Genomic DNA, 14,108 nt, shown 5'->3' on the forward strand with positions numbered 1-14,108 from the left:
GACAGAGGAAGATCATCCACAGTCTATATTATGGCAGTGAAGAGGAATGTGTTAACACTCCTCTGTAAGAAGAAAAAGACGGCTGGGTGCGGTGGCTCACGCCGGTAATCCCAGCACTTTGGGGAGGCTGAGGCAGGTGGATCACCTGAGGTCAGGAGTTCAAGACCAGCCTGACCAATATCATGAAACCCTGTCTCTACTAAAAATATAAAAATTAGCCAGGCATGGTGGCATGTGCCTGTAATCCCAGCTACTCGGGAGGCTGAGACAGGAGAATTGCTTGAACCCAGGAGGCGGAGGTTGCAGTGATCTGATTGTGCTGTTGCCCTCCAACCTAGGCAACAAGAGCAAAATTCCATCTCAAAAAAAAAAAAAGGACGAACATGTTGTGTTAAAATCAATATCCAAGTATATTCTGCTTTAATGAGAGAGGCTAAAGAGCATGACATGGGAAAGTAACAGGAATTCACCAGGAGGGATTAGCAAAGAAGGGGCGGGGTCAAAGGTGACTTGAGAGCCGCATAAGAGAACTTTTGGAGAGAATCATAAACCTAAGCAAAGGAACCCAAGAGAGAGCTGTAAGAGGCACTGCCCCACTTGGCCAGGGTGGGGCATTGGGGTGGTGAGGACAGAGCAGGAATGGGGTCCTTCCTGGGCCCAGAGCTCATGGAACTTACTGAAGGGTTGAGTGAAGGGAAGGACCTACCCTTCATGACTCAGATTCCCACTCTGTAATGAGGGATGGTAATCATAACATGTTATCAGGATCCATAGACACTTACCAAGTGCCTCGCACCTGCTGCTCAAATTACAGCCTGAAGACATGCATGGTCCCTGGAGCCTATTAGAAATGCAGGCTCTCCCTCACCCCAGCGCCACCCAGAGCCGCTGAGTCAGGGTCTGTATTTCAGCAAGGTGAATGATGAAATAGGTGATGCAGGATGCCCCCTGCACTGAGAAGCGCGCTACAGGTTTGATGAAGACACAAGCATTGAAGGATGGGCTGTGCTGGCCACAGTCATACAAGTTCAGCCTTAAGAATAGCATGAGCACCTGTGAACTCTGCAGAGCCGGAGTGAAAGTTAGTGCTCGTCTCTTGGAATAACATGACTGCTTTTACTCTAATTTCTGGCAGATGCTTGAGGATCTGCTCTATGGGATGCACTGGAATTCTCTTTATTAACACAGTTATTTTTGCTTTTGTTTTAAAAAAATCAGCAGCAGCAAGCAAAACTGTTATCTTCACTCAGCTTCTGATTTATACAGCTAGGAAAGAAAAAGTGAAAACTTAGTGTGGGGGTTTCATTTTCTACTTAATCTTGCTCACTAAGTTTGTCTGTGCCTTTTCTTGTGGGACATTAGGGCCCTGATGTCTTAAAGCAATGTTCACATGCATCTCAGCTGTGTTTCAAGCGTATGGTCTCTGTAAACCCTAACAGGTCGGCCTGAAGGCTGGGTGCCTAATACCCACATGTTTTTAACTCCCTTCCTCCTCTTGGCTGGACGCGGTGGCTCACGCCTGTAATCCCAGCACTTTGGGAGGCTGAGGCAGGCAGATCATGAGGTCAGGAGATCGAGACCGCCCTGACTAACACGGTGAAACCCCATCTCTACTAAAAATTAAAAAAAAAAAAAAAAATTAGCCAGGCGTGGTGGTGGGTGCCTGTAGTCCCAGCTACTTGGGAGGCTGAGGCAGCAGAATGGTGTGAACCCAGGAGGTGGAGCTTGCAGTGAGCCTAGATAGCACCACTGCACTCCAGCCTGAGCGAAAGAGCGAGACTCCGTCTCAAGAAAAAAACAAAAAACAAAAAAAAAAACCTCCCTTCTTCCTCTCTTCCCCAAAAGGCAGGAGGTTCTTTTTTGTAATGGATAATGTATGTACCTCAAGAGGCAATGTACAGTGTATACAGTGGAAGAAGAAATATACAGTCTGCAGTCCAGTTCCCTTCCTCCCACTTATCAGTTTTTTTGTGTATTCTTTGAGAAATATTCCGTAGATTTACTAATATATGCATATGAAAAGGAAGTCCTTTTAATACTGATAAAAATCACCTTTTATAAAAGGTGAAGATATAATAGTCATGTCTTAAATTAATTTTCAAAGTATGTAAAACAAAAATGTAAAAATATGACAGAGTGATGGAAACTGTAGGAGTGTCAATGCATTGCCATTAATCTGATCAAAATATAAAAATAAATGGAAATTTGAAAGAAGCGCTTAGATTTTGCACTACAAAGGTGTCTGAATACGTTTATAGAAGTAGAAGCTGCATACCTCCGGATACTAGGGGCTTTGTTTCAAACTTCATGCCTCTCTGGCAATTTTGGGAAAGTTGCTCAGTTCTCTGAGCCTCAAGCCCCTGAAGCTGGGATCCTAAGAGTACTTCCTTTGTGTCCCCTGCTGAGCACAGGGCCAGAGAGTCAGCACTCACTGAGGGGCAGTAGTTACTACTCCCAGTAGGACACCTGCAGTTTGTAGATGTCTGTAAATGAACAAATGCATGCTCTGTACCCACTTGGAAATAAAAGACTAGTCCCATAAATGATGTATTGAGTCAAAAAGGTGGGAGTGGAGGACCCTGCAGTGCTGGTTCTTTCCTCCGCCCTCTTTCCAGGCCCCACCTCTGTTCTTGCAGGGCTCCAGCCAGGAGCCTTGAGGCCAGTTGGCCTTTTCTCTCGACACCACCCTGGCTGCCACCACCCTTTATTCAGACTCTGATGAGAGCCTCCCTGGTGGTTCTCTTGCTGCCCCTTGCTTCCAGCAAGGCAGCCAGAGTCACAACAGGAGCCAGGGCTTGTGCTCCCAACACTCCCATGGGCCCACTGTGCCACAGAAGCACTTTGAGAGGCCAAGGAGGCCCTCTCTTCTCTCGGCACCCCTCCTGGCTGCCCAGCGGGCTCTGACCTCTCCTGTGGTCCCTCCTGGCTCACTCCCCTGCTGCCACTCACTGGCCTGTGGCTTGTCCTGAGACCCTCCAGGCAGCCATTCCTCTGTCTGAAAGGCTCTTTCTCCATGGACACGCCCAGGTACACGGCGCGCTCCTCCAGTACCTGCTGCCTGCCCCTTCTGCCCAACAGTTCCATTTCCTTGAGGTCCTTCACCTCCTCATGAGGCCTGCAGACACAAGGAAAAATGGCACTGCCCTTCCCCCTCCCCTGTTGGCTTTTCTTTTTTCAGTTTTCCTGCTTTATTTTCATCTTTAGCACTTATCACCAACTAACCTATTTTTCTTACCTTGCTTATTGTCTCTCTAAACTGCAGGTAACATGAGAACTGAGATTTTATGTTTTTGTCATTGTTACATCCTCAGTGCCCAGAACAGTGCTGGCACTCAGTGAGAATTCAGTCTTTGTTGAATACACAAATGGACACAGGCGTCAGTGAAATGAATGCAACAGCATATGCAGTACATGTTCAGCCAATTTTTAGAGGTATTGATAGATTCATAGCTTTATTCTGTTAAAAGTTTATGAAAAAGCAAAAGAACTGAGCTGTCCTCAAAAGAGGCTTAGAAATTAATAAAGTCACAGAAATATATAAAGAGTGGGTAAAATTAAGCCCGGGAAGTAGAGATGGGAGAAATTATAAGTAAAATACAAATTCACTGTAAAAATCAGAAAAATATAATTATAAATCTAAGTTAGCAGTTGATAAAAAGCAATAGAGCAAATTACATTGCTTGTTCCCCTCCTGATAAATCAATAAAGGAGAAGAACACAAAAATAAAAGCATAAATTAAAACAGTACAGATTCAAAGGAGTTGAAAATCACCAGGAAGTATTCATGAATTGGAAAGTCTGGTAAGATGGCAAAGTGTACGATACCAAAGTGCGTAAAGACATTGAAAATTTCAATAACTCAAAAGGCAAGCAAGAGCTTGAAGGCATTTTCAAAGAATTATCTCCCAGAATGTCTTTAAATTCATATGGCTTTTTTGAAACTTTTAAGAAACAATTCATTTTAATGAGTGTATCAATTACTGCAAATCATAGGAATGCTACGTATTCATGTTGTAAAGTTAGTATAACTTGGGAACAAACACCAAAATAAAATTATATCGAATCATATTTAGGAAACTGAATTAAGCAATGTGTCAAAATAGTAAACCGTCATAACCAACCATGATCTTCCTAACAAAAGATCGTTTTATTTTAGGCATGCAATTAACATTATAAGTTATATCAAAAAGCAACGATTGTCTTAGTAGGTGGTGAAGAGGCTGTGAATACAATTTGATATATATTCCTTATCAAAACTTTCTCAAAACTAGCCATGTAAGGCCTTTTATTAATATAATAAAGACCTCATGTAAATTCCTGGGTTCCAGGCTCAAGCCTTCCACTGCGTGCTCCATGTTACCAGCTATGCCTTTTGAACGGGAAATGTTGCATAAGTAATTGTTGAGTATGCACTTTAGATTCTTTGCTAATATCACATTTAGTGAAACTATAAAAGAATTCCCATGAAAATTGGATTGCTTAGTATCATAACTGATATTTAATAATATTTAATATTGCTCTAAAATTTCTGGCTAAAATGAAAATATTCAACCATCAGGAAGCAGAAACAAAACTATTACTATTTGTAAACAGTTTATCAGTACTTACCTAAAAATCCTGGAGAATGAGCTCAGAAATATTTTTAAGAGTTGAGACAGTTTAGCAAAATGAACAGATACAACCTCAAACCAAACCCAACTAGAAAGCTCAGAGGACACAGAAATGCCAGTACTGAGCTGGCAACACCTCTATTGTTTGTGAAAATGTTCTCTGGAAGAGGTAGTTCAAGGCTTTTGGCTACAAGTAACACATACCCCAATTCAGCCAGCTTGAAAAATAAGAAAGAATTGTCTCTTATGCTAGAAAGTCACATAGAGGAAGGGCCATGGTTTAACTGCATGGCTCAGCAGCATCCTCGGGCCGGGCTCCTTCCATGGGCCCCTGCTGCCCCCCTCAGCTCCTCCCCCTCCAGCTCTCCTTCCTGGATGAGAGAGGTCCGCCTGAGTCCTCACAGATGCAACAGTGTCCACTGGAAGGAGAGTCCCTTGAGCACATTGTGTAATTTATTTGGACTTCCGCTTTTGAATCTGTAAAAATGAAATAGTGTGTATCCTATAGCATTCCTCTGTGTCTAGAATGACAGGCTGTATGTGAGATACATGGATCTGTGAGGAAAATGCACTTAGCATGTCATAGGACCCTGAGGTCCTGATTCTATTCCACGCTTCCTGCACTGAGAGGTACTTGGTCAGAGGCAGGCAATCTGAATGCTCTCCCCAACATCCGGTCAGTTCTCATTTATCTTGGTCTTTCATTTTCCCTCACCCATTTTTTTTTCTCTCCCTTTCAGTTTGCAAACCATTCTCCTTGGGAGAGAATACCATTTAAGGTAGTGTCTTTTGCTATTTGTTTTATTTCTTAATCTTCTGTATTCTCTGTGCACATGCAAAGCCCCCTTTTTTGGTTAGAGTCATTGCTTCAAGCTGCAGCTCCCTTGGGCTTTGTTTTCCTGACTTCATTCTGTATTTGCTCCTGGTAATAACCTCATTTTGTAATTTTGCTTTTTAGTCACAGGGCTTCATTTGGGACACTCACATTTTTGTTCTCACCATGCTTATTTGTGATTAAGGAGTTGAGGTTATGACTTTAAGGTGCTTTCGATTCCAGAGCCATGTGCCATAGAATCATCCGTGGTTTGTGGGAACGTCTTTGCTGTGATCTCTGAAGTCTGTGGGCACATTCCAGGCCCTGCTGGTCTTCTGTCCACAGGCTTCATGCAGAGAATGAGGTGTCCTTGCTTTCTCTTTCCTAAATGAGTCTCTGCCTCTGTGAGAACTGGGTCCACCTTCTCTCGGTTGCTCTTCTTTGTGGGAGCCTGAATGGTAAGCATGGCCAGTGTCCTGTGAGGAGTTGTTGTAGCCAAATGAGCAGAAGCTGAGCAGCTGTCTGGGTGGGTGCGGCCTCTGCGTGCTGCTTCCCCCGCCGTGCTGCCTCCACCTGGCCAGGGTCCCTCAGCTACTCACATGAGGCTCCGGCGTCCGGCCCCGCTGCCCTTTAACCTCAACTGCAGCCTCTCCAGTGTGGTCACCAATTTTTTCACCTAAGGCTTCATATTCTTGACAAGTACACAGTTTATTCATTTTCTATCCATTCTCTTTTATATTCCAAATACCTCTCCATCTCCATGTTCAAATATTTCAATACCATCCCACCAGTTCCTGGCAGGATCCGTCACTGTGGCTATGAACACAAAGATACTGATTAGACTGGATGCAGATGCTGGTGTTTCTGGTTCTGCAGCATGAGTGGCCGCATTGCAAACATAGCCTGGCTGCCTCTCTTCTACAAAGACCACACTCCCGCCCCTCCCTCACCTGCAGCAGGGGGTTGGGGTCCTCCCCTCGACAGGAGCCACGGCCTTGGCACAGGCTTGCTGAGTGGGGCAGCCGGTCACTCCTGTCATATCAGAAACAGGTGTGTCTCAGGAAACCCATGCACACCCAGCACAATCTGGCAGCGCCAAAGTCCAGATCCAAGTCACCACTCGTCCCCCCCTTCAGTCACTCCTCCCATGTATTTATGGAACGTCTGCCACATGCAAGGAGCCATTCTGGGCTCTCAGGGAACCAGGGTGAGTGATGCTCTGTCCTCGTGTTCAGAAGGCTCAGAAAATCATACCATACTAGGCAACTGCTGCATACTCACAGACGTGCCTTGTTCTGGGTACCAGAGGACAGGGGTGCCTGCTCAGCTGGAAAGGCAGTGACAGGCAGCAAGAGGGGGCTGTCTGGTGATTCTGAGCTGAGACTAAAAGATACATGGGAATTAGCCAGACCAGAGGCTAGGAGGAGCCTGGCATGAGGTGGTCACAGGCATTCCAGGAGACACGGTCTGCATGGTGAAAGCCTGGGATGTGTTATCTAGTGAGGGCCCAGGGAGGGCAGACTGGATCCAGGCAGTGTGGTTTCTGCTGGAGATGGAGAATAGGGCAGACGGTGAGACACAAGGCTCTGAAGTGGGCAGGAGCCCCTCATAGCAGGCCCTGTCCTTCTGGAGAGCTCACTGTCCCATGAGTGATTGGTGGGGAGGAGTGTAGGGCCAAGCCTGCCACAGCTTGGGTGACAGGAACGAGCTCTGCCCCTGCTGCCCTGTGTTGAGGCTCCTGCCCATGGCTGGAGGAGCAGCTGGGCCAGAGGGAACAGAGCAGGGAAGCCAGGGCGTGGCTGGAGAGGAGGAGAGGTGAGACCAGAGACCCACGTGCCCTGGGTTGGGAGGAGCTGACTAAAATGATGTGGGGATCCTGGTGGAACTGGAACGCTGTCAGGAGTCAGGCCCCTGGGCCCCTGGCCTCTGTCCCTCCTGGGCCACATACTCTGTCAGCCGCCTCTCCCTCTCCCTGCATTTCCACCCCTCCCTCTGCAGCCTGCTGGACTCTCTTGCATCCCCAGGAAACATTGGCCCAGCCCCCTCCGACACGCCATTGGCCAGTCAGCTGGGCTAGAGAGGTGGCAGGTCCTGCTAAGAATACAGGCTGCCTGGCCAGCCCGCTGGCACCCGCGGAGCTGGGCCAGCTCACTGAGAAGGGGTGATTGTCAGTTAACATCACAGCGTGTCCTCCCAGTCTTTGCTGAGCCTGGAGCTCCCTTTCAAACCATGCCAAGACTCCCAGTGAGGAGGAGATGATGACGTTCAGAGTAAAATGACTCCAGCATTGTCCGGAGACGGATGACATGCCGAGGGTGTGAGTGCAGCCCGGCTGGGAGGCTGGCTGTAGCGGCCCTTAATTCTTAGACGGCGCTCCACACAGGGACCCGTGATGCCCCCAGTCTCCTGTGGCTCTCCCATCCCACCCTTGCCTGAATTTCTTCCCCCACTTCACCATCCCGTTTCGAGAGACGCCTGTCATCGTAGGAAGAGTCTGACTTTCTGGTTCACTACTGGGTTCAAGTCCTGGTGCTGCTGTAGCGGTAGTGTGACCTTGGTGAGGCACTCAGTCTTGCAGAGCCTCTGTTCTCCCGCCCAATCCCCATCCCATGCCATTCCCCACTGTGCACACATGGCACAGGCTGGCCTGATGGACACTGGTGACGTGAGGGGCAGCCATGGTTTTACTCACCTCTCTTTACCCTTTCTACCCCATCTTGTGGAGAAAGTCTTCCTGCAACCCCAGCCTCTTCCTAGAATGTTTTGTGTATTTTCTTTAACCGAACCGTCAACCACAAACCAGAACTGAAGGGCTCCTCCCAGGGCACACCCCGTGTAGGGAAGGGAGGGGTGGTGGAGTCCCCTTGCTCCTGGCTGTCACCTCTGTGCAGATTGTCCCCACCACATCGAATCCTGCACCAGTGGGCCTGTCGCTCCTTGTCACTATTTTGGCTTCCATCTGTGACCGTCACGCACTGCTCCCTTCGTCCTTGAGGCTTTTGGTCAGTTCTCCTGTTGCCCTTTCCCACATCCCTGTCAGCAAATGAATCACCTGGACCTGCTTCGCCTGGCAGTGGAGGCTGCCGGCCATGTTCACCCGCCGCTCTGCCAAACCCGTGGTGGCCAAGTCCCTTGCTGTGCTTTTCAGGGCCACACCCCACATGGCTCTGCCCACCTGGCCCATTGTCTCGGGTGCCTTCCTGTGCACCAGCTCCCAACTAGTGGGCTCCAAGTGCTTTACCAGAGGCCCTTACCCTCACCGAGCTGTGTTCTCCCTGAAAGTTCTCTCTGTCCTGTGTGTCTGTCCCTACCCCTGCCCATATGCGCGAGCGTTTCCATCCTTACAAAGGCACCTTCCCTTGCCCTGCGTGCCTTCCAACTGCCACCCGTCCCATCCTACAGTCTTCACCCCCACCCTGGACTGTTTTTCCCTACTGCAGCAGGGACCTGTGTCTACCATGGTGTGAAACTGCAGAGAAAGAGCACGGCAACCCCAAGGCCACAGCCATGCCTATTTCGATCTCTCTTCAGCTGGGGAGAGAACATGACTTCTTCCCGAAAATTCTCCCACCCCTTGCTGCCCTGGCTCCTGGTGCACCACCTCCTGCCACATCTTCCCATTGCCTGTGCGTCCTTCTCATCAGCCTTAGACACTCCATGCTCCTTTCCTGGCCTCAGTGCTGCTCCTTCCTGCAGCCTTCTCCTGGGCACGCCCATGTTTCCACCACCACCTTCCCACAGGAGGCTCCAGCTCCAGAGCTGCCTCCGCCCTCTCCAGTCCAGCAGGGACTTTTTCATCTGCCCCGCCCTTGTCCTGGTGCTGCTGTAGCAGTAGTGTGACCTTAGTAAGGCGCTAATTCTTGCAGAGCCCCTGTTCTCCTGTATTGCCCTGCTTGTTGGGGGGCCCTTATTGAGACCAGAACCTAGGGCCTTTTCTTCTCAGCCCTTGTCTCCCCCACTGTGCGCTCCCCATCGAGTCAATCCCAGGCCAGTCATTGCCGACAGCCCTCAGTTCCTCATTCTCTCTTCTCCATTTTTTCTCTAATATTCAGAAGCCTTCATCATGTCTTGCCTACACTATTGCAATGCCCTCTTTTTAAAAATCCTTGGTTTTTAAATTGTATAACATATAGCAGGATCCAGATCTAAATAAAACATAATCTCTGCCCTTGGGAAACTCATGGTAATGGCAGTAGGTCGACTTCTAAATAGAACACACCCAAGGCAGCGGGCGAGATGCATCAGAGCAGCGCAGGTGGCATCTGTGGGACCACACGGCATCTCACTCAGGTGGTGTCTGTGGGACAGCACAGGTGCAGGGCGAGGCAGCCTCTTACACAGGTGGCATCTGTGCCGAGTGCCCTCCTGGCAGGTGAGAGCGCTCAGTGAGAGACAGTGCAGGCCTGGCCTGTGCTTCTGTTCTACATGCTCTCCTTCCGCACATGCGCAGATTCCCATGGTATGACTTATGTGGGCTTTGGGACATCTTGTGTACCTTGATGGGCATGTTTCTAGAGTCAGAACTATATCACACTGTGTCAGGGGGAGAATTGCAAAAAAAAAAAAAGAACCCTACACAATATTCACACAGGGGCAGCTTCTTTGACACTTGAGTGTCTCCCTGAGCTAAATGAAGCCTCACTGAGTCCTGTCACAAAATCAGCTATACCCAGGGAACACCCAGCACTTTCACGGTTTTGTCTGATTCTTTATTTACATATGCATAATTCTATAGTGTTAATCTGCATGATCACAGTAAGCATACTAAAAACAGCACTTCAGAGTGAGGGCTAGATCTGGGGTCGGGTGTCCAGCCTGTGCCCTCCCGTGCGCTGCTCCTCAGCTTGTCACTAGGGAGTCAGTCTGCAGCTCTGCTCTTGACCCATGGAGCGTCGATCAGCTGCAGCCCGGCTATGTGTGCCCAGGTGCACGGCCTCCCTGCCTGTGAGTAACTCCCGCCCTGAGGACACGCTAGCCCGGCAGGGAGAATGGAGACCTTACTGCAGAAATGGTCACCAGCCAATGGCGTGCCCAGAGGGGTTGTGGAGCTCCTGCGATAATGCCAGGCTGAGTCACGAAGCCTGGGTGGTCTTTGCAGCTCTTCCGATAGTTCACCGCAGGCGGCCTCACCTTACTGTGGCCCAGTTTCCTCCACCCTAATGTGGGAACTGGTAACGTGGAGTGTAGTCCAGTAGAATCAAAGCCCCGAGAGGGCAGGGACCTGCCTGTTGCGTTGCTTGTCACCACAGCCCAGGTGCCCCCTTACCGGGCATGTTGGGTCCTTCATACACTGTCGCTGAGTGAACGATGGGGCGTGGTCTCCTGGCCCTGCAGCCTGCACATACTTGGGGTGTGATGGGGCTTTCCCTTATGTGCTCACCTATGTTCGTCTGTCTTTCAGGAGCCCAGCAGCCGGGGCCGCCCTATTACACCGACCCAGGAGGACCGGGGATGAACCCTGTCGGGAATTCCATGGCAATGGCTTTCCAGCTCCCACCCAACTCACCCCAGGGGAGTGTGGCCTGCCCGCCCCCTCCAGCCTACTGCAACACGCCTCCGCCCCCGTACGAACAGGTAGTGAAGGCCAAGTAGTGGGGTGCCCACGTGCAAGAGGAGAGACAGGAGAGGGCCTTTCCCTGGCCTTTCTGTCGCTGTTGATGTTCACTTCCAGGAACGGTCTCGTGGGCTGCTAAGGGCAGTTCCTCTGATATCCTCACAGCAAGCACAGCTCTCTTTCAGGCTTTCCATGGGGACAATATATGAACTCACACTGTGTCTCCTCTGTTGCTTCTGTTTCTGACGCAGTCTGTGCTCTCAGGTGGTAGTGTGGTGACAGTCCCCAAGGGCTGATGTCCTTATGGTGGCGTGACCAGATCTACAGGAGAGAGACTGAGAGGAAGAAGGCAGTGCTGGAGGTGCAGGTGGCATGTAGATGGTCTAGGCCGAGCATCCCAGGCAAGCATCCTTCTGCTGGGTATTAATAGGAAGCCACATCGGTGGCTCAGCCGATGAAGCAGCAGCCGACTGAGCTGAGCCCAGCAGGTCATCTGCTCTAGCCTGTCCTCTCGTCAGCCTTCCTCTTCCAGAAGCTGTTGGAGAGACATTCAGGAGAGAGCAAGCCCCTTGTCATGTTTCTGTCTCTGTTCATATCCTAAAGATAGACTTCTCCTGCACCGCCAGGGAAGGGTAGCGCGTGCAGCTCTCACCGCAGGATGGGGCCTAGAATCAGGCTTGCCTCGGAGGCCTGACAGTGATCTGACGTCCACTAAGCAAATTTATTTAAATTCATGGGAAATCACTTTCTGCCCCAAACTGAGACACTGCGTTTTGTGAGCTCTTGGTCTGATTTGGAGAAAGGACTGTTACCCGTTTTTTCGGTGTGTTTATGGAAGTGCATGTAGAGCGTCCTGTCCTTTGAAATCAGACTGGGCGTGTGTCTTCCCTGGACATCACCGCCTCTCCAGGGCATTCTCAGGCCCGGGGGTCTCCTTCCCTCAGGCAGCTCCAGTGGTGGGTTCTGAAGGGTGCTTTCAAAGCAGGGGGCACATCTGGCTGGGAAGTCACATGGACCCTTCCAGGGAGAGAGACTAGCTGAGGCGTCTCTCTCTCAGGTTGTGTTGGGTCTAAGCGGGTGTGTGCTGGGCTCCAAGGAGGAGGAGCTTGCTGGGAAAAGACAGGAGAAGTACTGACTCAACTGCACTGACCATGTTGTCATAATTAGAATAAAGAAGAAGTGGTTGGAAATGCACATTCCTGGATAGGAATCACAGCTCACCCCAGGATCTCACAGGTAGTCTCCTGAGTAGTTGACGACTAGCGGGGAGCTAGTTCCGCCGCATAGTTAATAGTGTTGATGTGTGAACGCTGACCTGTCCTGTGTGCTAAGAGCTACGCAGCTTAGCTGAGGTGCCTAGATTACTAGATGTGCTGTATCATGGGGAATGAGGTGGGGGTGCTTATTTTTTAATGAACTAATCAGAGCCTCTTGAGAAATTGTTACTCATTGAACTGGAGCATCAAGACATCTCATGGAAGTGGATACGGAGTGATTTGGTGTCCGTGCTTTTCCACTCTGAGGACATTGAATCGGAGAACCTCCTGGGGAATTTTGTGGGAAACACTTGGGAACAAAACAGACCCCCTGGGAATGCGGTTGCAAGCACAGATGCTGCCACCAGTGTCTCTGACCACCCTGGCGTGACTGCTGACTGCCAGCGTGGCACCGCCCATGCTGCAGACCTCCATCTAAATGAGACAACAAAGCACAACGTTCACTGTTTACAACCAAGACAACTGCGTGGGTCCAAACACTCCTCTTCCTCCAGGTCATTTGTTTTGCATTTTTAATGTCGGTTTCTCCCTTTATTTTTTGTAATGAAAAAGCACACTAAGCTGCCCCTGGAATCGGGTGCAGCTGAATAGGCACCCAAAGGTCCGTGACTAAATTTCATTTGTCTTTTTGATAGCAAATTTATGTTAAGAGACAGTGATGGCTAGGGTTCAACAATTTTGTATTCCCATGTTTGGGTAAGACAGATTTTGTTTTCCCTTGAACTTAGTTAGAATTGTGCTACTGTGAACGCTGATCCTGCATATGGAAGTCCCACTTCGGTGACATTTCCTGGCCATTCTTGTTTCCATTGTGTGGATGGTGGGTTGTGCCCACTTCCTGGAGTGAGACAGCTCCTGGCGTGTGGAATTCCCGGAGCGTCCGTGGTTCAGAGTAAACTTGAAGCAGATCTGTGCATGCTTTTCCTCTGCAACAATTGGTTCATTTCTCTTTTTTGTTCTCTTTTGATAGGATCCTGTTTCCTATGTGTGCAAAATAAAAATAAATTTGGGCATGTGCTTTGATTGTTTTGTGGGGGAGTGGGAAAGAGGGTGGCGATGAAGTTTCTAATGAGGAAAGGTATACAGCAGATCCTTGGTTCAGTGGGGTGGGGTGGGTGGAGGATGCACCTGGTCTCAGGGGAACCAGAAACTAGATGTTATTTGAGAATGTAAGATACAAGCTATGGAGACAATTGTCCCCAGTGGGTAGGAAGACAGAAGCATCGCTAAAGTAATGTACTGTTGATATTATTAGTTAACCTTGAGCTACGGCTGTTTTTCACAGGTGGGGGGAGCCTTCATTTTAAAACACAGCTCTGCTTGGTCAGAAATAACACTTCTCTCACAGATGCTACTGAAAGGTGTAGCTGCTACAGTTAAACTGCATTTTAATTATTGTTATGTTATGTTATGTTATGTTTGTTATGTTATATGTTTTATAGATGGAGTCTCACTGCGTTTCCCAGGCTGGTCTCAAACTATTGGCCTCAAGCAATTCTCCTACCCCAGCCTCTCAAGCTGTATTTTAGATGTATCACTAATTGACATAATGTTTGCAAAGAAGCATTTTCTAGTTTGCTTCCTTTTTGTTTTTTAGAGACAGGGTCTTGTTCTGTCACCCAGCCTGGCATGCAGTGGTTCAATCATAACTCACTGTAGCCTCAAACCTCTAGGCTCAAGCGATCCTCCCACTTCCCAAAGCCGTGGGATTACAGGCATGAGCCACAGTGCTTGGTTGATTTTTGCCTTCTTAAAGCACAAGTCCTAGAGCATGGTCCCTCCCCTAAAAGTCTGTAGAGCATTTGGGGATCACAATTGTGTCCATCCCCGGGAGACTGGCAGTGCACACCAGT

The 14,108-nt window shown here is 49.1% G+C and overlaps 1 protein-coding gene across 1 annotated transcript in view; it reads left to right on the forward strand.

Moving 5' to 3' along the window:
* Nucleotides 1-13,268, forward strand: part of VOPP1 (VOPP1 WW domain binding protein) — a 101,681-nt gene extending 88,413 nt beyond the window's left edge. Inside the window, exon 5 of the mRNA XM_054495017.2 lies at nucleotides 10,826-13,268. Within this exon, the coding sequence (XP_054350992.1) occupies nucleotides 10,826-11,016 (191 nt within the window). The 3' untranslated portion in view covers nucleotides 11,017-13,268. The remainder of the gene's footprint in view (nucleotides 1-10,825) is intronic.
* The last annotated feature ends 840 nt before the right edge of the window (nucleotides 13,269-14,108 follow it).

This window comes from Pongo pygmaeus, chromosome 6 (genome assembly GCF_028885625.2).
Source record: "Pongo pygmaeus isolate AG05252 chromosome 6, NHGRI_mPonPyg2-v2.0_pri, whole genome shotgun sequence".
NCBI lineage: Eukaryota > Metazoa > Chordata > Mammalia > Primates > Hominidae > Pongo > Pongo pygmaeus.